The sequence below is a fragment of the Saccopteryx leptura genome, chromosome 2 (genome assembly GCF_036850995.1).
Source record: "Saccopteryx leptura isolate mSacLep1 chromosome 2, mSacLep1_pri_phased_curated, whole genome shotgun sequence".
In the NCBI taxonomy this organism is placed as follows: Eukaryota; Metazoa; Chordata; class Mammalia; order Chiroptera; family Emballonuridae; genus Saccopteryx; species Saccopteryx leptura.
The window spans coordinates 42,980,433-43,007,684 of record NC_089504.1 but is presented as its reverse complement, the minus strand read 5'-3'; the positions used below and the strand labels follow the sequence as shown (position 1 = coordinate 43,007,684).

The 27,252-nt window shown below is 38.8% G+C and overlaps 1 protein-coding gene across 1 annotated transcript in view; it reads left to right on the top strand.

Annotated features, from left to right (window-relative positions):
- NTRK2 (neurotrophic receptor tyrosine kinase 2) overlaps positions 1-27,252 on the top strand; it is a 311,995-nt gene that overhangs the window by 148,504 nt on the left and 136,239 nt on the right. The window contains 1 exon segment of the mRNA XM_066367881.1: positions 686-874. Within this exon segment, the coding sequence (XP_066223978.1) occupies positions 686-874 (189 nt within the window).

Here is a 27,252-nt window from a genome sequence, read left to right as displayed (position 1 = left end):
TTGCTGGTGGGAATATAAAATAGCACAACTACTTTGGAAAACAGTTTGGTGGTTCCTCAAAAAGTTAAACAGAGAGCGACAATATGATCCAGCAAGTCCACCAAAGAGAAATGAAAATGCATGTCTACACAAAATCTTATACATGAAAGTTCATAGCAGTATTAGTCCTAATAGCCCCAAAATTGAAACAACCCAGACGTCCATCAGTTGCTGAATGGATCAACAAAAGGTAGCATATATAGTTATATATGCTATATATATATATATATATATATATATATATATATATATATATATATATATATATATATATATATAACAAAATAATGACACATGCTACAATGTGAATGAACCTTAAAAACATTATTCTAAGTGAAAACAGTCTGTCCTGAAACATTACTATTATGATTCCATTTATATGAAATTTCAAAATAAGTAAATTCATAGAGATAGAAAGTAAATGTATGAATGCTTAGGGCTGGGAGTGGGGAGAATGGGGAATGACAGCAATTTGGGATGATGAAAATATCTTAAAATTAGTATGTAGTGATGGTTGCACAACTCTCCAAGTATACTAAAACTCCCTGAATTATACATTGTAAATGGATGCATTTTATGTATGTGAGTTACAACTTAACCAGGGCATTAAAAATTACAGGAGACTATGTATTTTTTCCAACTCCAGGACCAGCTTCAGTTATCAGCAATGATGATGACTCTGCCAGCCCACTCCATCACATCTCCAATGGGAGTAATACCCCGTCATCTTCAGAGGGTGGCCCTGATGCAGTCATTATTGGAATGACCAAGATCCCTGTCATTGAAAATCCCCAGTACTTTGGCATCACCAACAGTCAGCTCAAGCCAGACACATGTAAGTACAGCTGTTTATACTTATTGGCCCATTTGCTACATAGCTGTCTCTACAAGTGTGTTTATCAGAGTACTTGACAAAGATGGTTTGGAGGAGTAGGGCAGTGAAATATCTGAGGATTCTTGGGGCTTTGGGAATATGGAATAAATTCTTTAGTTTGTTGTTTATGGAATTCTCAGGGCATATCTCCTGCTGTGCTTGGGACTATGAGCAGTTGCTGGTTTCTCTTGGGATCCATTTTCCAAAATCATTTGTCAACATGAAGTTGGAACCAAAGCATGCTTATCATGGAAAAGATAGAGGAAGAAACTGGAAGTATGCACATATATCATTTACAGAAGACAGGCAGTTGGTGGGATTTAAATTTAGTTTATTGAAAATCATTAAAATATACATTATAGATAGTCACAAGGTGCTATGTTGCACACAGGTGGAATCAATTCTGGTAGTTCTGTATTCTTTGTTCAGTCCTAGTTCTCAGCGTAAAACTTGTGATGCTGTGATAGCAAACAGACGCGTTAAGTATGTTGCCTAATATTTTTCAGAACCATATTAACCCATTTGCCTCTATTGAAAGTTTGATATTTATTACAGAGACTCTTACTCTATTTTCTTGAGCCATTGCTTAAATATATATATAAAAAAAGTAGAGCACAGCCTTAAGAATAACAACAAAATAAAACCAAAATGAACAAAGACTGTGTCATTGGAACTCCAGGCCTTCCTTCATGCATGAATAAGGGACTATGAAGGTAGAACATTAGGTGACTCAGGTCCCAGGGGTTCCCTGACAATGAATAATGGGTACCTTCTATTTGCATATTCTAATTCCACCTTAAATACTGTTATCCTGCACTGCCTCAGAGGTGAGGTAGGACTATTGCAAGGTTAGCATGTGGACACTAACTTCCTACTGAGACTCTCATGGGTTAAGGAGGCTTAGCAATAAATGTCATATTTGTTCACACATGATAAAACACATGTTATTTCCTTCTACTTATTCAAATTTATCCCAAGGTATGTTTGATGGTGGCTTTAAGTTTAATTGTTAGGAAGAACAGAATTATAAGCTTGCAATATGTGAGACTGAACCCCACCATAGATTTCAGTTGACTATGTAATATGACAAGATAAATAGAAGAAAGATTGAGAAAATTGAGCAGATTGAAGAAAATTGAGCTTCTTGAAGTAAAATATATTAATTTAAATCAAGGTATTTTAAATTCTGATACTGTCATTATGGTTTGAACAAGATGTGTGGAGGCATTGCTTAAAAATGTGCATTCTTTGTTGAGAAAAGCATCCTCCATAAGTACTTGAAATACTCTGCATGCATAGCAGTCAAATATTGACTTAAAGCAAGATATTGTGATAGGAGAATCTGTTATCATTTTGATTGTTCCCCCTAGGAACAGAGTACTTTGACACTCCTGTCACTGCCAGTATCAGGCTGAATAATGTACTTCAGTTAGCCTGAAGCTGTATTATAATCGAGGTTGACTAAAATCCACCTGTCCTCAAAACTTTGCTCCCCTTTGTTGATGGAGAAGAAATAAAGATGAATAATCAAGTAGATAGTATCAGTTCAACAAATCCAATAAGAGAAAATTAACAAATGAGCAAACAAGCAAGCAAGCAAGCAAACAAAAGAATGAGATCCTATAGAAGAAAGTGATCTAGATGGCTGCCGAGTCAGTCTGTGGTTCTATCTAGAAATGCTTTCTTCTCTTAGAAATCTCACAAGACAACTTCCGAAGGTCATTTTCTTAACCTGGAGATATTTGCAAAGGTTTTTAATTAGACATTTTTATTTATTTTGAAGGAGTCCTTGTGGCTTAGCCACTCTATACTTCTTGCACTTAGAAGGAATTGCAATAGAGTTGAGGAGGAAGCCTCCTCTGTTTCTGTTCTCTACCAGAGGGTGCCAGACCATTGATTCTCCAGTTTGGTTTCTTTCTCAGAAAGTCTTGCTGGACCCCTTTACCCAAGTATCCTCAGTTAGCTCAATATTTTCAGTCACTCAGTATCTTACAACAGAAGAATTTTTTTCTTCTTCTAGGCTTCAAGCCATATGCTCTTTCATGATTTGAAGAACACTTAAAGTCATACATTTTTCGTAAATCCTTTTTCAAAGAAATGGGAATTAAGAAGCAATTTACTTATCTCCTTACCTTCAGTCTTCCTTAAGTGTCATTCTTTACTTCATATTCTTCCCCTTTATCTTCAGTGTATCTGTTGCCTTTTGTTAAGAGTACCACCACTCTTTGTGTATGATTTTTGTAGTCTTGTTTATGTTAGACTGTAAGCTCCTAGAGAGCAGAAACAATATCTGTTGAATTATTACTTCATAGGAGGAGACATAATGTACCTTTGATGTTGGCCAGATGTTGACTAGATGTCGATATATATTACTGAAATATTAATTACTAACAGATTTGTAAAAAGTAAAGCATTTGGAATGTGCATTTAGCATTTGGCACTTTCATTGGCTCTATTTATACTAAACTTGCCTACCTAATAGTTCATTTATTAGACATATTTTTAATAACACTTAGCCAATTTAAACAGATTTGTATAACAATTTTAGCAGGAATAATCTTTTGACAAAAAATTTAGTTTTTGAACATTCTAACTGTAGTCATCCAGAAATTAAAATATTTTGAAATGCATAGATCTGATCTACTGAGGAATCTGTTGCTATAAGTTTATACAATTTGGGGACATTAGTTTTCAATTAAGTGATTCCTATTGAATATGTTTATGACTAAACTCTAAAGAACCTTTAGAGAAGGAGTCTTCAAAGACGTTGGATAGGTTACATCTGAAAAACAGATTTAAGATCATCTCAGAAGGAGTTTAGAACTTTTCCACGTGCTTAAAGCAAAATTACATGGACAGTATACCACCCACCTCTGGGCCTATCAGGGGCTTGGCCACAAGCATATTTACTTCTCTTTCCTAAATCTACCTTCGACCCAAAGATGTTGGCATTCAAATATATGCATGATCTTACAAAAAAAGAGGGGCCCCAGGCTTATTTTACTGAATTGTAAGAATCTCATATAGAAGGTGAATTTCAGTTTATTAAATATGTATTTACTACCCATAATACACTTACAGTGCTAGGAACTGCGGATTTGGTGATAATGATGGCGTGTTCCTTGCCTTCAGAGAGTCTTGTCGGGGAGGCAAATGGTGAAAGATATCATTGTATAATTATAATACACTGTAATAGGATAGCTTAGAGCAAGGGTCTTAAACCCCAAATATGAACAGGATTATGCAGGTCAATATGAGAAACTGGTCATATCAGAAAGATATGACATTGTGAAGGCCCTGCTGGAACATAGCCTGGTATTACCAGATACTCCAATTTTTTTTAGAGAGAAAAGTCATTTATTCACATAAAATATTATGTGAGTTTTCTAAGATTTAAAACACTGGGTGGGAATAATGAGTGACACCAGACTGAGTTGGTGGTCCACAGTCCATCACCTGTCTGATAACCCTGAGTTAGACCTTAATGATCAATCATTGCAAATACTTTATTTGACAGACAGTGCTTAGAAGTGTCTTTTCAAAAATTACTTGGCCTCCATACTTATGTAATTTTGCTTTAAAAATAAACAACAAACAGACAAAAAAAATGAGCAAAACCAGACTTTATATGATATGTAAGATCATTTAAGTGAGGGATATTAATCAATTATATCCCCAGAAGTACTTCTCAACTGTCAGGAGCATTGTCAAATTTTCATTTACCAAGTTTAGAGATGGTTTGCAGGATTTTAGAGCAATCTGAACAGGGCTGAATTGCTCCCAAGCACGTTCCAATAGCAAGTCTGTCTACTTTATTGCAGGGCCCAGAGGTTCCCCCAAGATCGCCTGATAATAATTTGGTATTTGGAGGCTCCTGTGTCACTGCAGGAACTAAAGGAGGCTAAATCCATGCCTGATGGAGGAGAAGAGTTCTATGGTTATCTGCAAATTCTGGCCAGACAACATCTTGACGTCACTCCTTAGCTTCTATAACCTAGCCAAGCAAGAAGTTACCTTCCAAAGAGAAAGCAGTGTGCTCTAATGACAAACCCTCAAAGTGCTATGCCACTTTAACTATAGACCCATCTCCTCGATCAATCAGGATGGCAAGATGGAGCTGAGGAGCTCAGCAACATCAAGTCTGGAGTTGGTCTTTAATTCAAATAGTCTGTATAGACGTGTCTGAAAACCACATCATCTGACAGCACGAGGTGGTTTCCCAGTAGGATTTACAAACTTGGCTCAAGGGCAGCTCTATTGCTATCTTCTCCTTGACTGCTGAGAATTTTGCCAGGCAGGGTACAAAGGGAGCTGAATAAAAGAAAGGAAGAAATAAAAAAGCACTAACCAGCAAACCTCCCAAGTCATCAATCTTGGCTTCTCTTGAAGGGTGGGAATATGTTATAGCTTCCACTGCAGGAAAAACAAATGCCATAGACTTATTGTCATTCCTAAAATTGTGTCTTTCCTAGAGAAGCCTTGTAAATTAGCTAGGGTCTTAGGCCTAGGGCCTAAATTAAATGAGAATTGTCTCTAAATATGTACTGTATGTGTTCTCACATAGCATGCCCTGTATGTATACCTAGGGCTAGAAACTCTCTGTGACAGATGCATATGAAGAATTCTGACTTTTTCCTCCCTTTGATTTCATTTCCAATGAAATGGATCTTTATTGACTTTCTGCAGAATGTGCCATACTTCTCCAGGTATTATAGTTCATGTGTGTGTATGTGCGCATGTGTGTGTGCACGCATGTGTGTTTTCCTATTGGTTATGTGCTTATTAGGTAATTACATAGATAAGCACAGATTCATAGACCAGCTAAATATAAGGAAATAAGATGTAATAAAGGGAGGGAGTGTTTTAACAGTAGTTGAAAAGATCACGCAGGGCACCCTCCTGCTCCATTTAACTGACATACCCACACCATTGTGTTACCAAGGGGATGGTAAGGAACAATATTTTTTCACAGAACTGCAGAGGGTTAAAACACATTGGCAATGTTACGTTGAGTACACATGAGCAAAAATCTGATTTGTATCCAGGACCCTAGGAGCTCATTAGATCAAAGGATGAGGACACAGAAAGTTACCTGAGGTTATCTTCAAACTTGAGTGCAATCTGCTTGTGATCCGTTTTGATGGTCAGGGATAGGATTTAAAAAACACGTAGAAACAATTGCTTTAGCACTTGTTTCTGTCCTTTGCCTTTTAATTTGTCTTTCAAAGGTATATTTTCTTCTAAGCATTTAATTGGCCAAATCATAGCTGCTTTGGGAGCTGTTTGTATCCCTTTGAAGGCCACAGCCTGCACTTTAAAAATAAGCTACGTCCATTCTGCCCAGCGTGAGTGATAGAATAGAGAGAATACAGTTATTTTAAGGACCTTAGAAATGGCTTCCTTTACGGCATCCTGGGTTGACAATTCATCTCTTGGGGGTTTTCATGGCACATTGCTCGAATTCTGTAGGTCCCAGTTCAATTCTCTCTCCCTCTTGGTGCCGCAGTCCCCCATTGCTAGCTATAAGAGCTTGATATTATATTCTCTTTTCAACTCCAGAGGAGATGGTAAGAAGCTATCAAATAATGCTTTAAAAAGTAACTTGAGTTCCCTAGAACAAAGGAAATGAACACATGCTGCATAATTACATTTACAGTGTAAGCCATGTTACAAACTCCACTGAGATAAAGATTTGTTAGCAAACCAGTTTCAAGAACATTTGCAACAAGTAGAAGAGACATGATTTTATTAGCATCTGACCACTGTGTGATTATTTGTTATCAAAAAGAAATACCACCTGATTATAAGATACCTAGACCCCTAGAGGAAACACCTCTATCCTATGGGCAACAGATGAAGAGGAAAAACAATTATGAATTTAGATCAAGGAGACACTCATAGTGATTCTGGAAACTGTCTTACTTCCATGTCATCGGCCAGCCAAGATGGAATTATGCATCCCCCTCACATCAAACATTTCAGTCCAATTTCACCAAATCATCAGTGCTGTGCTGGAAGCATGCCAACAGATGCAAGATCCTAATGCATTTGTTCTGGGTGTTTCCCAAGGCCCAGCCCAACTGGAGAGGGAGTACCAGCAGGATCAATCCAATCAAGTGATATCCCCATTTTGGTTTCCAGTTGATCACTCTTGCATGTGCCAGCAGATTGTGGACCAGGGCTAGCTCAGCAAACACAAATGCAGAGGGGCTTCTCGTGTTGGTAAGAAGCTCCTGCTTCCCAGATGCTTTGAACAATTGAATGCTCCCCTTGGTTAAGTCAAGTTGGCACAATGAGAGTTTTTCTTGGATGTGACACTCAATCCTTGATGGCGGCTATTATAACAGATGCAGGTTTTCTCCTTGTAAAGTGTCAGTTTTCTCTGTTTTTGCTCCTTCTGCCCACCTGAGAGCGTAACCCACATAGGTTGGGCTTCTTTTCAGGTTACTTATCACGCTAGCTCTCCTTAGCAGGACATTATTTTTATTGTGTTGCTATTATTTAGCACATTTATTTAACCATGCCATTGACCTTCTCAGTGCATCAATGTGGAACCCAAGCTTGTTAAAGATAATGATGGCATTTAGGCTGACTGCCATATTTCTAATGTTCCAACAAAGTCTTGCTGTACTTTATACTCATTGATAGTGTAGTCATTTTTTGTTTGTCTCTCTGTTTTAGTGTTCTTTTTCTTGGTAGTTGTTACTTCTCTTAAAAGACAGGCAAGATGAATTTGCTCCATACCATGGGCAGGAAAACACTGGGGAAAGAACTACTTCTTCATTCAACCTGACAGGTGTACACAAAGGCAATCTGGCTCCTCCATCTCAGTTTCTAAGTGGGAGCAGGTGCTGCCTCCAGCAGAGAGCCCACAGACTTGCTCAATCTATGCTGCTCTCTGTCTGAGCCTTTTGCTGAGAGAATGCTTTGTGTTTCCAAATGCCTGACCTCCCTCAAGGAGGGGAAAATTAAAAGACAGTATTTGTGGCCTATAGAAAAGGTCTATAGTATAGGGACCTCCAGGGCTGAGGAAGGTCCTAGGATATGAAGCTTTCAGTTTTAAAACCAGCACAGTCCCAGGCAGACCACAATGGCATGGTCACACCAGTTGATATAGACGTGATGGTTTCTTCTAGTAGACAGAATTAAGTCTTACTTACCTGAGATGCCTTCAGAAGCCCTAAAATGAGATACTTTAAAATAAAAATAAATAATATTAGGTTATAGTAGGACATTTAGAAAACATAAGAAACAAAGATGAAATAAAAATTCTCCTGTAATTCTAACAGAGATAAGCACTGATGATATCATTTAGATTACAGCTTTCTAGTTTTGCAAATGTCCTTTTGATCTCCTGTGATATGAAGTCTAACCATTTGTGCCCCACTCTTTACTTGGACTGGGCTTTGTTCATATTTCTATAGCAATGGTTCATCTTGGGTGGATTGTGCTGGGAAATTCGTAGGGAGGACGATGGGTGTATTATTGCCAGTTTCAGATTTTATATTCTTTTCATGTGGCATGGTTTAAGATGGAGCTAGGACGCTGGACTGGCCATTTTAGGTCTGCTCTAGAGTGATCCTAAGTCAACAGGTGCTCATTTCTCACATGATACACATCACAGAGGAAATGAGGTGAGTGTTGTTGGGTGGGAAGATGCAGGAAGTAAGGTGCTCCCTATTCTGCCAAGGTAGGTTGACTGTTCTGGTTTAGGGTCAACACTCTTGATGACTCCAAATGTAGATTACTACCCAACTGAAACAGGATCATTTTTTGTCTCCCAGTTCTTCACCCTGGCCAGCCAACTCCTGTCATGGAGCTGAGTGTGCTGGATCTTAAGGGACCAGGCTGGTTACATCCGATACATTTCCCACTATTTAGGGATGCCTTTCTTCCATCAGGATCCCTGAGCTGTGCAAGGACCTCTAATGCCTTGGAATCACCCCTTAGACATTCAACTTTACCTAAACTTGATGAAGCTAGCTGCCCAATAATATCCAGTTTTTTTCTGATGTCTCAGACACTAAACTGGGTTTCTGGCAAGGAGACCTTCCAATAATATTCTCTGGTAGTATGCCAGTGTTGGTATTTTGCACAATAATATTACAGTTGACAGATTATAAAAATAAGTTCAGAATTGATTCCTATGATTTATAAGAGATTAGATTTGTATAATTTTGAACCAAAGGGTGGAGGGTAGAATTCTAGAAAGAGAACAGTCATGTAATGCCTAGTTTTATATTATTCTTATCATTACTGTATATGCTATGAATATACATAGACATCAACATTATTTTTATCCTGTTGATATTGTTTAGCACACTTATTTATCCAAGCTATTGACCTTCTGGGTGCATTAAAGTGGAACCCAAGCTTGTTATTAGAAAATGATTGCATTTAGATTGAGTGCCATATTTCTAATGTTCCAACAAAGTGCTTGATATAGAGGGGGCAAGATAAAATGCTACGCTATCTAATTATATTAAAAGAGCTAGTCTCCATGTTAGGGAATGTCTTTTCTACAGCAGATGACATGATATCTCTGCTTGTCAAATAAGCAGAGATGGCACCACTGGCCAGCCATCTGACTGACTTTCCTGCAAGAGCGATGGCACTATACATTCATTTATACTCACATGCCCAGTACTCATTCCCACCTTTGCTCCTGGAAAGAGTTTATTTTTGCAAGTGAGTTGGCTTTCAGTCTGTTGCTAAAGAACAGAAAGAAATGAACTGGCTACCCAGGAACAGAATTCACATTCTTACCTTCTATTAATAGAGGACCTCTGCTAGCTGGATTAACTAGATCTCATAGCATCTCTTTCCTGACCCATATATATCAATGCCCTTGTCCAACTCGTTCTGCCATCTTCCCTCCTTTTCTCTGTGTGAAGGTTCAGAAACCACAATGCTAATGATTGCATTTCTTCATAGTTTCTACCTCCACTAGTGCTGCTTTCTGATATCCACAGAAGCAATTATTAATCCGTGTCCCTGCTTAACCCTTATTTAGCAAGGGCCACTTTCTTCTTTCTCAAGGGCTGTTACTTTTGGGGTGTTTCTTCCATCTGACAAGCCTTTGTTTTGAGTTGATGGTATGATTCCTCCAGTTTTATATAAGGTTTTAATTTTCCTTGAACCCTACCTAGACCTTTATCAATACTGGTTGTTAAAGAAGAAAGCACTCATTTCCATAGTAAGATATTGGTGGTGGGGAGCTCTGCCTTTGATTCCTTAACTCCTGAGCTTTGGAGAGGGAGCTGATGGCCAAGTAGCAAAGGGCATTAGTTTATCACTCACTTCTTAAATCCTGCTTCTCCTTTGGGGTGCTGTGAGTCTCTGCTGTTTCCTGCGCATGGCATTCCAAGTTTTAATTAAAATGGATGTTAGCTAGACTGGAGTCTAATAGTTGATACATGGGTACAGTCCATGGTGCAAATATCCCACTGCTCTCTTTTGTTCTCTTAGAAGAGATCTGTGTTATAGAGTGCCAAACTTCTGTGTGTGAGCCAAACTATGAGCTGGGTTATTGTGTGTGAATAAATCCATGTGGTCTCCACACCCTCTTTCCACTTTTGAAAAGAGGGGACCTGTGTGGATGGGTATGGATGATGTTTTAAGGAACCCTTCTGCTGCTGAACACACAGTCTGTGTGTTACAATGACCCTCTCTCAGAGGTCTCCCTGCTTCCACACTGCAGGCAATGAGCAACCAGCTTCTCACTGCTGGGCCTGTCCGCTGGCTTGCAGCACTGGTCACTGCAGTTCTGCCCTCTGATGCTGCATCATGACCTCAGGGGGTGGGGGAGAGAGGGGTCTCTATGGATTGCTACTCATTGCTTAATTTTATTTCTCTCTCTTGTATTTGATGCAAGAGAGTGGACCTAAAACATGACTTGCATTCTTTTACTGTGTTCAAAAACTCCAGGACTTGTCCACACATAATCAATGTGATCAGTGAAGCTTGGAATTCTTTATTATACAGACATGCTCATGAAAATAAGATCTGTTGTATTGGAATTCATGATGTAGTTGATCATTCAGAGCCAAACGTGCATATCAATAAAGACAATAGTGTTGGATCTGTGGTCTCTGTTGCCTACTTTTGTTACTTACTAATTATTCTTTAACGTAGACTTGAAAATATAATTCACTGTTGGGATTTCTGAAAGCACTACAAACAACCCTCTACGAGTTGTCCCCATTTGTTCCCATTTAGCTCCCAAGGAACCCCTCTGGGGTTTTACACACCCCTGCTCTGCACCCAGTCAGGGCCAGGACTAAGGTAAGGTGGACAAGACCCTCCCTTAGTGGTAGAATTTAAAGGGGCACCAACAATCTCAGAAATCAGGATAAATAGTATTTTAACGCAGTATTTTAAAAAGGTCAAAATTAATGCAAAAATAATCCAGGAAGAAAATAACAAAAATTTACATAAAGACAAGATCTGAGAGGGCTGGGATTAAGTAAGTGGTATCCTAACCACTGACCGGGTCAGAGCCGATATTTATTTAAATTTTTAATATCTTTCACCATAGATGTTTGTGTTAATTTTTATTTTTAAAAAATATAGCATTAAAATATCATTCATTTCAAGAACTGAATTTTAAGCATTCCCTTAAGCCTTGTGTACAAGGCATGAACTTCCTTCCGTCCTCACCCTAGCCAGGTCCTAGACACAGGCTCCTTCTGGCCTGGAGCTTGTGTAAACCTCCGTGTAGTATACTCAGGGGTCCCCAAACTACGGGCCTGCGGGCCGCATGTGGCCCCCTGAGGCCATTTATCCGGCCCCCGCCGCACTTCCAGAAGGAGCACTTCTTTCATTGGTGGTCAGTGAGAGGAGCAGAGTTCCCATTGAAATACTGGTCAGTTTGTTGATTTAAATTTACTTGTTCTTTATTTTAAATATTGTATTTGTTCCTGTTTTGTTTTTTTACTTTAAAATAAGATATGTGCAGTGTGCATAGGGATTTGTTCATAGTTTTTTTTATAGTCCGGCACTCCAACAGTCTGAGGGACAGTGAACTGGCCCCCTGTGTAAAAAGTTTGGGGACCCCTGCATTAGCTGCTGGGCTGATTAGCTTTCAGTCTTCTCTCCCTGCCTGCATTCCTGGCCTAACTGTGCTTCTTCACTGCCACCCCACCTGCCCCTGAAGGCATGCTTCCCTGGCTCCCTTTGCTCCTTCAGCCTCAGCACCACCTGCCCGCGCGAGCCATCCTGTGCTATCTGCTGAAATATCTGCAGAGACATGCACTCTCATCTTCTCACTGCGTTTTTTTTTTAAATGTAACTAATCTTCCAGAGGCAGGAAATGAACAGGCTGCCAGAAAAAGAGAGGGAGAGAGAGATAGAAAGAGAGAGAGGGAGAGAGAGAGATAAAGAGGGTGTGAGGAAGAGATTTTTTTTTTTAAAGTAAAAGGCTAGAAGGGTCAGGGGAACATCTTAGTAAATTTGAGAAATGTTCTAGAAAAAAAACACCATGAAATCAACTTGTAAAATAGAAGTGAAATTCTTCCATAAAAATTTATTAGATATGGCTTTGTTTTCCCACATTTGCTAAATTAAAAATACAATACTTGAGATTATAAATACTCCATTTAACTCAGCCTGTTTCTTAATGTCACTAGCACCTTTTGAAATGTGTTTTTTCTTTATTATTTTTAAACAACCGATATCTAATGCCATGTATGTGCCAGGCCCTGTGAGTTCCATTTTCATATTAAAAAAAAACAAAAAACAAATTCTTATTACTGCTGGAAGACGGATATTGTTTCTTCATTTTGCAGCTGGGAAAACTGAGGCTCAGAGAGCTTAGGAGGAAAGATAACAAACCAAAATTATACCCCAACACGTGGGACAGTCTCTGTTCAGGGCCAGATCAGCCTCCTTGCAGTCTGGTGCTCTTTGTAGCTTAGTGCTACTGCTGACCTTTAAAAAAAATAACATCTAGCAATTTTCTAACTGGGCAAGAGGATTGTAGTGTTCATATTGTTCCTTTATGTGTGTTTATCAAGGTATGCTGGATGTATTAACCTTCAAACTTAAAAGCTGGAGAATGACAGATGGCGAGTAGTTAACTTATTGCTGGACAAGAAAGGAACCAGTGGTTGGCTGACCCAGGACCAGTCTTTAATGTAAGGGTTGACATAAAGCCCAAGTTATGAGGTTTTCTCGATGGAGGTATTGTCAGGAATGCTAAAGAATAATGAATAATCAACCCTTATTTTTATAACTTTGTTTTTTTAATGTATTTTTCAATTACAGTTGACATACAATATTATATTAGTTTCAGGTGTACAACATAGTGATTAGATATTCATATTTTGCTAGTTAAAATTCTGTAAAATTCCACTCCCCTCTATCCCAGCTCATTCTAAAATGTTTGCCTTCTTTGTTTTATTTCAGAAAGTCCTAGGTAAAACATTCGATACTATAGATCTTTGACCCTGTCTTGAATGCTTTCACTTCCCTGGGATTTCTTATATCACTTTTCCTAGATGAACTTGATGTCTATCTTTCCAAAGACAGAATTCAAAGAGTGCTGACTATTTGAGGATCAATTTGAGGTGCACACATTTACTAAGATGTTTTTAGGTGATGATGTTTAGGTGATGAAGGTTGAGGCACTCACAGCACATACCTGAGTCACCCCATTCCAGGGAGGCCAAGGGGACACAGAGCTAATAATGCCTTCTGGCCAATCAGAACCAATCTGCCACTAGCAACCAATCTGATGCCAGGCATGTATGAACATCATATAGAACTGACACGTTGCTTTTCAGGTTCACCCTCTTTGACTCATTCTTTCGTTTTCCATGCAAAGTTCCATGTTTTCAAACTGACAAATTAAAAGAATCAAAATCCTTGTAGATCTCTAGTCTTTAGGGAGTCTTTTGAAAAATACGAGTCAGCATTGATAAATGGCATTTCTCCCATAGGAAGAGCACACATCAGGACCTGCAGAAGGTCAGCAGACATCGAGGAGCTGATATTTTAAGCACCTACTTTATCACAGGCACATGTGCTTACACAGAGTCATATATAGGACAGTACCTCATACTTGTTTTTTTAATAAGTAGAATAACATGTGTTTTCCCAAAATGTCACATAACAAGTCTTCACTGGGCTTGGTGTGTGCAGATGAATTAGAATAGTGAGGTTAGCCAAAATGAACAAATTTGATTCTCTTAATTATCCTGATAACTTAGGAAAGACCAGAGTATGAATTATTCAGTTACAGTCCAAAGTTTATCATGACAAATAATGATACAATCAACATGTTGTTTATTAGAGATGTTGAGACATCCTGAACTCTCATGCATGTATCAGCACAAAGCTGCAGAGCTTAGGCAGCCATTGAGGTTGGCAGAAGTGTCATCTAAGGGCAGTGTGGAGAGACTAACTAGAATGAGACTTCAGTGAGAAGGATGTGATTATTTCCAAGGAGAGAATTTGATGTGTCCTTTGCTTCCCAGGGAGTGGGGGTTATGTGTGTTTTGGCATATACCTAGGTTCACTTGTCAATATGGAAAATTTCCCCCATGAAATGAAATAAAGCAAATTTCTGACTAATAAGACTATCTGGAACCTCTAATAGTGAAACTGCAGGGTGGGGCAGGTAGAGGGGCTGGGGGTGAAAGTTCAGATTAGATTTACTGCTTATAATCTTATGTCTCTGTTGGATGATGAAAGTGTATAACCAAGAAGTCACGTCTTACCTGAGAATTCAGTGGCAGTAGTCTGTGAATGACACTGAAATATCGCAGATAGAAATACTTACTGACAATTTTCTAAGTCCCTAATCACTTAATTTGTGCAATAGTTCTATGTGATAGGAAGTATTGTTGCTTAAGTCTCAAAGGTGAAGAAAATGAGGCACAGAAAAAATTAAACGACTTTCTGAAGGACATGTGGCTAACAGGAAGAAGAAGTAGGTTTTGAACCTAGGCTGTGTGGCTCCAGAGTCTTTTTTCTTAAGAAGGTACTATAGTGCCCATCTCTTTGCCTCTGTCTAGCCATTCAACCAGTCTTCTCTCATGCTTTCCCTGAACATACAGATATTGGTCCACAAAGGATTTGAAGCAGTCTACATTGGAAATTTAGCTAAGTTAACTGGTGAGATAATCTATCTGCAACTTTCTCATTTACTCATAGCTTAAATCCTGAAATTCCCTCCTATACTGTTAAAAAAAAAAAGTACCTTTTGCATTCTAAAGAACCAATGGCAGCACAGTGGAGAATGATTTCAAAAGCTAAAGGTACAGATCTCAAGGCCTCACCTTTGATGGAGAGCTACCCAGTGGCAGCCACATGGCTTTGGGAGGTGATGGGAGAATCATGAGGCACCCTTTTGTTCAAGGCTTCGCCCAGTCTTTTCCTTTTCAAATATCCAACAAATCTGGGGGCCAGCACTGCATATAGGTTGGACGAGACCTGTACTTACATAGCTTTAACCCTGTACCCTTTAGCTAGTCAGTCAGCTATCTGCAGTCTCCAGTAAGGAAGGTTTTAGATCCGTAGTCCTCACTGTGTGATCTTTGTTGTTGTTGTTGTTGTTGTTGTTGTTGTTGTTGTGTGTGTGTGTGTGTGAGAGAGAGAGAGAGAGAGAGAGAATGAGACATACTTCATTAAGAATCAAAGCCCTGTATCCCAATCAATATCCACCAAATTCAAATTGCTAGAGGTGAGGCCAGAAAATCTGCATGATTAAAAAGGCCCCCAGATGATTCTGAGGCATGTTAAAGTTTGGAGATACTGCTATAGGCCAGACCCAATGTGGAAGGTTCTCTTCTGGAAGAACCATCAATCTGGGGGAGATGAGGAGACAAGTGATCTAGGGACAGGCTTGTACCTTAGTTGCTGGTGAGTTTTACCTGCCTCTCACTCTTTTGCTGACATTTGGCTGCCCTCTCTGATCAACACCGAGCTCTTACTGATCTCTCAACATGGAAATCTTTTACTTCTGATGGGTTAGGTAGGACATAGGACTTGAGATTTGGAGGGTATAGTATAGCGCAGAGGTTTAAAAGGCATTTAAGGGATAGTCTTGTCATTCTGAGCACAATTTCAGTGTCTCCAGGAGAAAATAGTTATCATTTCTAAGCAGCCAGCAAGGAAATAGAAGTTTGTAACTGCATGCATTTCTGAACTGAGGATGCCCTAATTAGTAACACTACACCTGACACAAACAGGTAAATGGCAAATGAGTAGAATCTCTGCTTATTCATTTTTTCATAAACATTTCATAAAGTTACTAAAATGCAAAAACATATTTGCAGAGGAAAATACCCAAAGTTTATTTGGCACATCTGTAATCTATATAGTTAACAAAATGCAGAAGTGTCATTTTGAGCTCAACACTGTTGATAATTCTATATGAAAATGATTAGGAACTACAGTTGCCTCAAAAATTTACTTAAAAAAAAATCAAGTTTACTAACTCAGTTAATTTTCTTCAGGGAAAATATGCTATCATATTGCAAAATGGTAATAATATTAATTCTTGTATAACAGTATTCATAGTATAAGGAATTATTGGGATATTATTTCATCTCTCCCCACAAATTCTTAAGTTTATTTTGGAATTCCATCTTATATGATTTGATCTGTACAAAATAATGTAAGAAAAGATAATGGGATTTAGGAGAGAAATGATTGAATCACGAAATCCCAATAAAAAGTATTCAAATTGCATTTCACTACATAATGAAGTCTGCTTCAACTTACTTTGACATAAATAAGATTGGGTAAGAGAAACCAGAAGTAAATCAAATGAATTAATAAAACTATCAGAACCGCTTCAATTTTGTCTTCCAGACAGTGTCTGCTTATTTGTATAATAAAATCTGCTCTTATAAATTAAAACCCTGGCATGCCATTTGGTTGAAAGCAAAATTTAAGGAAGAATTAGTAAAATTTTGGGTGTGATTAGGGTGCCTTCTAATTCCACCAATATCACCAATATTTGAAAAATAGAACTTGAAATCTAGAAGAACAAGGTTTAACAGTTGACTAGACTTTAAAAAAAATGAGATTGGAGAAGCAGACATGGTGCAATATTGATAATTAGCCGTTCTTCATCTTTTCCTAATTATACACATTTACTGAACATGAGGAAATTTTTTCCTTTTGTCTAGATGGAGGCTTTGTCTCCATCGGCATAATGTATCACAGTGTTTGTGAGTCTTGAGCAAAATTGAATTTGCATTTCTGCCTCCACTTGTTAGGAGTTCATTATCTTGCAGTATAACCACTGGGAAATATACAATTTTCAGTGTTTATTAAAACTGTGGTCTTCTCATAATGCTTATAATGCTTGAGCAATTTGTTAGGCACAATTTATCACAGATGCTTAACACTAATTATACTGTGTAAAGGTGATTTGAAGTAAAGGTGATTTAAAGTATTTCCTTTACTTGATATAATTCAGGACAAATAGGGTATTTTGCAACTACACCGTTGTTTGTATTTCTCAGAACTCAGGTGTGTTCTCAAAATGTAAAAAGATGAAGCCTAAGCTAAATATACAATGAGTAAAATATTATATATTCTGGATGTGGTCGGAGAGGCCAGGAAACTGACGGGAAAAGCTTGTCTTCTCGGGCAGTAGAAAGAAGTAGTGTATTGTCTGGCCTGAAATGTGTCTCCTGGACCAACTAGTAATTTATCACTCTCTGGTGTAGAAATGATCACTGAGGCCCTTTCAAGCTACTCCATTCCAAAAGCTGTGGTCTAATTAAACCCCATCTATCAAAAATTTATTTAGCATTTTATATATGGCTTTACTAACTGGACATCTAAAAGACCAGCAGCTCGTTTTCTGATGATCCCTTAAAAATAAGGTTCAAGTAACAAATCACTGAAAGGGAATCAAGTTCTAAATAGTGAGGTCGAGACCCCGAAACATGAGCTCCAGCTAACAGCTCCTTGAAAAATGGCTCTTGCACACTCACAATTTTAGCAGCCCTAGATCTTTACATTAAAGACGCGATTTAAATATGAACCACATTTGGTGTTCTTTGCACTGTAATAAATCGAGTACGTGAAATGAACTTGTACTAGAAGTTATCTTTCCTTTTTTTTTCTTTTGCTTTTAATAATGCTGAGAAACATTATGTCAAGTCCATGTGAAAGCCCTATGCTGAAACAATCCAGTTAGCTTGGGCAACTTCAGAAAGAAAGGGTGTCAGGAAGACCAATTTCCTCTGCGGTTTATTTAAACCCAGTATTTAAAATGGTTTTCCCACAAAAATCTTGAAGATGCTGTGCTTTTTTGCACTGTTAGCCAACAGATTAGCCAGAAAGACGAGATGTTCAAAGAATTCAGAACATACTGTAAATGAGAAATGGGATTTAGCTCTTCGGGTCAATACTTTGTTTTTGTAGATATACGTGACCCTTATAAAAATTTGCTGCAGACTCAGCTAAAGCAGTTCCATGCAAAACAATTTTTGGAGAGAAAGTTAGGGTTATCATAATTGATGAAGTTGAACTTGTATTCTCTTTTTTTTTTTTTTTTTTTTTTTTTTTTTTTTTTTTTTTTAACAGAGAGAGAGATAGAGTCAGAGAGAGGGATAGACAGGAACAGACAGACAGGAATGGAGAGATGAGAAGCATCAATCATTAGTTTTTGTTGCGCATTGCAACACCTTAGTTGTTCATTGATTGCTTTCTCATATGTACCTTGACTGCAGCCCAAGTAACCCCTTGCTCGAGCCAGCAACCTTGGGTCCAAGCTGGTGAGCTTTGCTCAAACCAGATGAACCCACACTCAAGCTGGAGACCTTGGGGTCTTGAACCTGGGTCCTCAGCATCCAGGTCTGATGCTCTATCCACTGTGCCACTGCCTGGTCAGGCCTCATATTTTCTTTTAAAGGTGAAATTTCAGTTTGGCCCATGAATCCATGGGAAATTGCTACCCAGGATCATAGAGCTGTTGGTCCCCTAACCTCTTTAATGCCTCACATTAGATAGTTTCCAGAAATGTAGTCATCTCCTGAGCAGTGCCTAAGCTTGTGTTCAAGTCCACTCTAGTCCACTGCCATCCCAGAGCTCCATTTTCTACTGTTTCAGACCAGTTTTGACCTAGTAACATGTGCATATTTTATCTTTTTTTTTTCTAAAGTGAGAAATGGGGAGGCAGAGAGACAGACTCCTGTATACGCTCCAACTGGGATCCACCCACCAAGCCCCCTATGGGCAATGCTCTTCCCATCTGGGGCCATTGCTCTGTTGCTTGGCAACTGAGCTACTTTAGCATCTCAGGCGAGGTCATGGAGCCATACTCAGTGCCCTGGGCTAACTTGCTCCAACCTAGCCATGGCTGTGGGAGAGGAAGAGAGAGATAGAGAGAGAAAAGGAAGAGGGGGAGAGTTGGAGAAGCAGATGATTACTTCTCCTGTGTGCCCTGACCAGGAATCCAACCCGGGACATCCACATGCCAGGCTGTTGCTCTACCACTGAGCCAATTGACCAGGGCATATTTTATCTTTTTGTTCTGTTGCTGTGCAGAGGTATCTAAGGTTTGTCACTGAATACCTTCCCTGAATGTGTTGAATGAGAAGATCCTTTTCTGTCTTTTTCTGCTATTAGCTCCCAATTACTTTTATCTCAACACCTTATCCTTGACCTCACCCTTCACTGGCTTGAAGCCAGTCAGTTCTCATATCTAGATTTTGCTTAGATAGTGTTTTTTAGCCCATTGAGTGTTTTTCCCTGGGTTAAGAAAATAGAGACAAAGGAAGCCAGGAAGCAGATGTCTCTTGGGTGGTATGTGTCTTTGAGTGTCAGAGTTTAAAATCTCTGTATGAAAAGAATAGTGAAAGGGTGTAATTAGTCGGGCTGATGAAGGAGTAAATCCTGGTAAGCAATTTTTCTTGACTGGCTTAATGGAAGGCATGAGCTATCAGTTTCTGCTAAACTAGCTAACTAGCTAAGGGTAAGACGAATGTTGGCTTTGGACAAAAGAAAGATTCTGCTTGGGCTTGGATTCTGGACTCTGTTAGTGGGGAAAGGGTATGTGATAGAATGAGAGAGAGAGGAAGGAAGAAAGAAAGGAAGGAAAGAAGGAAGGAAGGAAGGAAGGAAGGAAGGAAGGAAGGAAGGAAGGAAGGAAGGAAGGAAAGAAGGAAGGACTTGTGATACTTCTTACTGCATTTTATTTTAGGAGACTTGATCATATTTCAAGAAATGGAAGAGGTTCTTGAAAAGCTCAACTGGTATTTTGCAATCAAATGTGTATGTTGCTCATTTTCTTCTCATCCCCTTAAGTCAAGAACTTTCCCTAGGTCAGCTTTCAAGGCAAATGAATTTTTAAGCATTCACTTGAGGTTATCTCCCATCACCCTGCATCCTTCCCTCATGGTGTGAATCTTGCCAACAGCTGCCAAAGGCCTTGAGACCTATTCATCATCAATTAACTAGCAAGAAATTAAGTGCCCCAGGAGGGGATGTTTTCCAGCTGTCAAAAGAATTAAAAAATGATGCTAGTGTAATTTATGACAACTAGTAAAGGCCTTGAAGCCAAATGATGTGAGGTTTAAGAAGAAAATGATTTAATATCCAAAACCAAAAAATGGCAGCCTCTCTGGAACTTGTCTATAAGCTGTGCTAAGCATTCTTCACATGGCAGGGCCAAATACATCAATGATATATAAACTTGGGTCCAGAATGTGGTCCAAAGTGCTGTTTCTTTTTCTGGCCATCACCAGTCACTGTAGAGGGACATTAGGTAACCATCAAGCAAGATGGCGACATCCATTCTCAGCTTTTCTTTGTTATATAGATTTCAGCTTTGTGGCTTGGACCCCAGTAGAAAAATTTAAGTTGAGGAACTAAAGAAGGGCTATGTTCACTTATTTTTCCTTAAGGGAAAGATTATTTGTTTGTATTACTTGGGGACACAAATTATTTTCTTGATGTTATGAGGGACACATGATACTGTTTTGTGTTCTATTTGCTTAAGAGCCAAATAAATTTCCAAAGGAGTGACAAAAACCATTTTTTTAAAGGTACATGGCTTTTTGACAAACCACAGAGTAGAACAGAAAACAAAACAAATCCAGCCTCATTACTTTCCAAATAGTTAATAAGGCAAACAAAAGTCAGCCAGGATAAAGAAAGCAGAAGAAAATGTTATTCTTGGGTTCAGAGGTTAGAGATGAGCACTGACAGAACTTAACTAGTTTTGGAAAGGGAAAGGAAAGGAAACTTTTTTTGAGACATACCATAACTAAGTGTTTCCACATACATTATCACATACATTATCTTTGCTAAAGTTCACATTCAGGCAATTTCTTATGGATGAAGAAAGTAAGATTTGGAGAGTGTAAATAAGGCTCATGGTCTAGGTAAAAACTGGCAGAGACAAGATGCAAACCCACATATCCTGGTTTCAAAACGACCCGAAGACTTTTGTCACCACCACTCCTCATCAAGCACTTGGCCATGACACCTATGGGAATCTCTAAGGGGCTGGGCTCAGTTTTTAAAATTCACCATACACTATGAGGTTGACCTAACCTGAGACACCCACTTCAACCCTATAACAGCAGAAAGTCGAGTCCATTAAATCCCTGAGAAGCTCAGCTTTTATCTGTTGGCTAACTGCCTTATGGATAAACTTTCTTCATTTGTTGACAAAAATGATTTTTTAAAATGGCTCTTTTAAGATGTTTTTCCCTTCTTGTAATTCTAGAATACTTTTGATGTTTTAAGCAGAACCCCAAAATATTTTTTTGTATTTGAAATTTGATATAACTTTAACCTGTTGTTGATGGCATGTTCTAAGGGTATATAAATAACTCTTTCCACCATCATGGTGAGGGAGCACAATTGTTCTTTACAACACTATCTTTATTACTAGTACAGAGACAGTGGCATGGGACAGACCTGGACTTTCATCCTGGCCCCACACTGTTGCTCCTGTGTGACCCTAACCTCAATCAGCCTCATTTTCCACTCTGTAGAATGATATTAACAACATGATACAAATACTAATGGCTACTATTTGGAAGTGCATATTAAGAGCCATCTGCTGTAAGAATCACTGGCCCATATTATTACTGTATGCATAGAAAGAGAATATTAGTGCCCAATTCTCTGATTCTTCTGCATTTGCAGTGATTCTGAATGCATATAACACACCTAGCATCATGCCTGGCATCACTGTAGTCAATGGATGTGAGTCTTGTCCTCCTATCCCTTCCCATCCCTTTCCTTTTCTACTTCACCCTGAGTCACATGAGGTTCCCAAATACTGAGGATCTAGTGCTGGGCAATAATGGGTCTATGGGTGGAATTGATCAATACTAATCACTGTGACCCTTACCGTTCTAATGTGACAGGTACTGAGCCAGGCCCAAGCTTATTCATTATGTTAATTCAGAGATTTAATCTGAGGGTTTGCTGTGAAGGGGCGATTTGATGAACTGCTGAGTGAGAGTCTATTTCTTAGTTTTAGCTTTAGGTTATCTTGGGTAGAGTAGACACAGACCAGACTTTACCAATCTTTTCTCACTTTCTAGGATCAGTTACATCTGACCATATGGATGGAATCTCTTAGTTACACAAACAGGAATTTGAGAAAAAAAATAATTAAGAGATCTAGAAGAGAATGCCAGATACAAATGATGCCCTTACTTGCATAATATCTTAAAATGATCTCATTAGCACCTTGGTATAAACAGGCATGATTTACAATGCTTATCTCTGATCACTTAACAAAGGCTTAGGACATAAGCTCCTCTTAATCACATATCAACAAGAAAACTTGCCTGAACATGGGGTATTATCTTCTTATGAATTCATTCTAAGGAAATGCTTCTTAATCTTCTTCACAGAAGTACCCTGACTGGTGGATAGAAGTCTCAATGTATAACTCAAAGATGACTTCATCAATTATAAAATTTCTATGAAATTACAAATTTAGTTTTTAACAGATGCTTTGGTTATCTAATTCTGCATAACAAATTACCCCAAAATTTAGCAGCTTAAAACAAGAACAGGTTATTATTTTTCACAATTCTGTGGATTAGACAGGTGGTGTTCTACTTTATACGGTGTTGGTTGGGACACTAGGAAGGTCCAAAAAGATCTCTTGCACATGGCAGGTGGTTGCCGGCTGGAAATTCAGCCGGGCTTATCAGCCAAGAACTTGAATTCTCCTCCATGTGGACCGCTCCACATGGACTCTGTGTTTCTTCATATTATAGGAGACTCAAGGTAGTAAAATATTCTAAAAGCTACAACAGTAAAAGCTTCCAGGACTTTTTAGGGCTTTAGGCTCTAGAACTTGCACAATCTCACTTTCACTGCCTTCTATGAATTAAAGTGGGTCCTAGGACCAACCTGGATTGAAAGGGAGGAGCTTACACACAGGCATGGAAGTAAGGAGGTGTGGCTTATTGGAGACCACCAAAGTAGCAGTCCACTACAACGTGGGAATTACACTCTATTCCAGAATACATCTGTTATATTCTGGTATAAAAATATGTTACCCCAAGTAGTTGAGTAAAATGAACTTTTCTGGAAATTATGTCAATATTCGTGCCTTGGCTTGCTTAACCTTGTCATACTACCATGGACATGCCACTTAAAAAGCAAGTTCCAATTTTTTTGTCTAGTTGGGTCTTGAGACCCCAGTAGGGTTGATATGGGAAGAAACATGGATAGAACTTAGACAATTAATTCACGTATTTATCTTAATATGCATCTATGATTGAGGCCCGAAGCCAAATACTAGTGATTTCTATTGATATTCATGTCCGTGTTTTTATTATTTCACTCATAGAATTTTGAGTTATAAATGAGAACCTACAGACATATAAAAAAGACTCTGTTTTGTTAAGATGTCCAGGGATGTAATTTAAGTTGTTTGCCTCAGGCAATATATTATGCTTAAAAAAAAAAGAGAATTCTTTACTTCCATGTGTCACCCTGAAAGTATTTTTTTAATAGGTGAGCTCAGGCCGGTATGATAGCAAGATGGATGTAGGCTAGGAAAGCTGTAAGGTCTGGTTCCGGTAACCCAGTCTGATTCACTTCCTTTCATTTTGGGGGAGTTTTGCACCACAAGCAGTAACAAGGATACTTTGAAAGAGCACAGCAGCCAGAAAACAAATCATATATCTAAATGTATATGCCCTTATTTCAGGTCAAAGTCTGCAAATTCTCCAAAGACATTTTTCTTGCTTAAGTTATCCGAGCTCTGCTGCCGAGAAGAACTGTCTACTGTAGTCCAGGAGAGCTCAAAGAGAGAGTGAGGCCCCAGCAGTAAGACCAATGGTGGGATTCCAATAATTTAACAACCAGTTCTCTGCCTTAATGACCATTTTAAGTATAAAAGAACGATATACTGAAAGGTAGTTTATTATTTCATGCACTTAAGACTTAAATAAATAAGAACAATAAAAGAGGTATACAAACTTAGGTTATGTTATAAGAAAAAGTTTTAATATATTAATAAAAAAGTATTAAATAATACTTGACCAAGAAACAATAAAATTGTTATTTAAGATATATCCAGTGACAGCTTGTCACCCCCTGGTTGTTTGGCACTTTTCCTCTTTATGTTATATGTTTGTTTACTGAAGTAACAAATGTGAGGGAATTAAAATGTAGTATTTCCTCAAAGGTATAATGACTTTTATGAAATGAATAAGTATTACAAGCATAGCTCCATTAAATTTTTTTATCTGTGGACAGAAGGAACATTACTACGGGCACTTAAATATGCTGTTGCACAGATGAATGTTAAAGAAGAGTAAGGGATGTAAATTTGTGATTCCCACATCTCGCGACTACCCAGGCGCCCACCTCAGAGAGAACCCTGATTACAAGTGCCATTTAAATAACCAGTTAGGCGAATCAACAAAAAATTAGGTATCAGTTCTGCTGAATGATGGGTACTGACCGGCTGAATCCCACCACTGGGTAAAACCCATGCAAAGACAGAGCTATGTGCACAGCAGTCCTTGTGGGTAGCACTGCCTCTCACATCTGAAACTTTCTGTGGGAGAGATTTTATTTGGCGTGACTGCCAACTCTGAAACCTGACTTCTAAAAAGTGGAGTTGAATTTCTCCCTTCCATTCCATTCCCTATATCTTACTAACCAAAAGTTTCAAACATACAGAAAAGTTGAAAGAATTCTTCAGTGAATGCCCATATACAAATCTGGATTCTGCAGTGGAAATCTATCATCATCAGTTCATCTGTTTTTAGAAGCATTTGCAAGAAAGCTGCAGACAGCAGAACACTCATTTTAACCCTAAATATTTCAAAGACCATGAGCTAGAGTTCAATATTTGTGTATGGTTTCTTAACCATTTCCCTTCCCCCTCCCTTCTTTCCGTCCTTCTTTCCGCTCCTCATTGCTCCCTTCTTTCACTCTCGTTTTCCTTTATTCTTTCTTTGAGCTAAAAGTTACATGTAATGAAATACCCTGATCTTAAATGCATTTCGTGAACTTTGACAAATGCATACTCCCATGTAACCCAATCCTCACCAGGGTCCAGCATTACTATTCACCCTGTAAAGTTTCTTCCTGGGGCTTTCTAGTCCATCCCCTCCACAAACCCTCCATCAGGCAGCAAAGTATGTATCTAAATGTATCTGCTCTTATTTCTAATAATCACTGTTGTAATCGTCTGATACCATTGAGCCTTTGATTCATTTCCCCTGTTCTATATCTTTATATGAATGGAAGCATACTGTCCCTACTCTGTGTGAGAACTGGGTTCCTTGACCTAATACTCTCTGAAAATCGTAAACCTTGGAAATGTGCTTCTTTGTGCTCCATTAGAGGTGGCTGCTCCGGAACTACTTCTCTTGCGGCCTCACAGGAGCAAGAATTGTTGTTCCAGGAACCATCCCTGATGCTCAGCAGTTAGGGAGCCGTCGACCCTGTGTCCTGATCTTAGCAGCAGTTTCTCATTGACAAGGTAGATGTGGACATGTGGGTCCTCATGTGGCAGACGGCAGAAAGCGTGGGTGGCTCACCCACGAAGATGTGGAGAACACTGGGTGTGGCCATATTTACTAGTGAGTCTGCCTTTGTATCTGCAAAGCAGATTATGTGTTATTGCTTTTATTTCATTTGTTCCATGAGACAAAGGAGGATATAACTTGCCTCAAAGCATGCAATATGATCTAGGCGTAGAATAGTGTGTATCTCTGGAGCAGAGTGAGGATTCTTGGCTAACCAGGCAGACGCTGCCCGCTCTAGCTGCGTGCAGGAGCTGACGGTATCTTTGAGGCTTTTGACAATAAGAAACAGGCCATTCTACTTTCCAAGATAGATGTGCTACATTCAGTAATAAAGAGAGAGCAGCCCGGATGAAATGCGCCCCAGGAGGCCTCTCCAACCAAGTGTTACAAGGAGATATCATTAGGCTGTGAAATCCAGAGGGCCAGACTGTGCAGCAAGTATGTTCCCAAAGCTGAGCCAGTCAGTGTAATTCAGATAAATGCAACTCGAACAGGTGCCTGGCAATTGAACGCACTGGTCAGACCCCATACTTGGAGGGGTTTTAATAGTCTGCCTTGCTCACCAATCTAAGAGAGCTGCTGCTCCAAGACCTTGAAGTCATTCCAACTGTGAGCTGGTCCATTTTATTTTGCATCTCACATACTTAATTTAGTGGGACACAGTTTGTATAAGCAGACCAGCAGCAATCACGCTTATCTCCTCTAACAGATGATTTTATTTAGCTTTGTAAGTTAATGGGTCATTGGCTGCTGAGCTAAAGCAAAATCAAGCTTTTTTTTTTTTTTGGCTTATTGCAGCTTCTTCATCCCAACTTTATGTTTTACCTCATTACATGGACCAGTCACATTCTACTCAGCAAGAAACAGGAAGACCCCCCACCCACCTTACCCCTTGACCTAAATAGTCTATCTGAACTTCAGCATGACTTGCTTAAGGCTGGCCAAAAAGGGGAAACTTGAGTTTTACAGTCTGGAAATATTGTGATCATATAAAATTATCGTCCAAGCAATAGATTACTCACAAAATCTTACCAAGAAGCCTAATTTACAAATGTATCAAAACAGGAATGGTGACAAACATCACATTAATAAATCGCCATCTGTGTGGCAAAGCAGTAGATGATACCAATCAAGTCTAATATTGTCTATGGTGACTTCAAAAAACCACAAGGGTTGGAGACACAATTCATAAGCCTTTTTCTCTAATTAGGTACAGACAAAGCTTCATAGATAGAGGGAAACTGGACAAGCATCAGAGAAGATAAAGCATTTGCAGCTTGGCACAGCTGGATTAAAATTGCAGGAAAATATATAGATTTATACTTCAAGCTTATCCAAGCAATAATGGGAAAA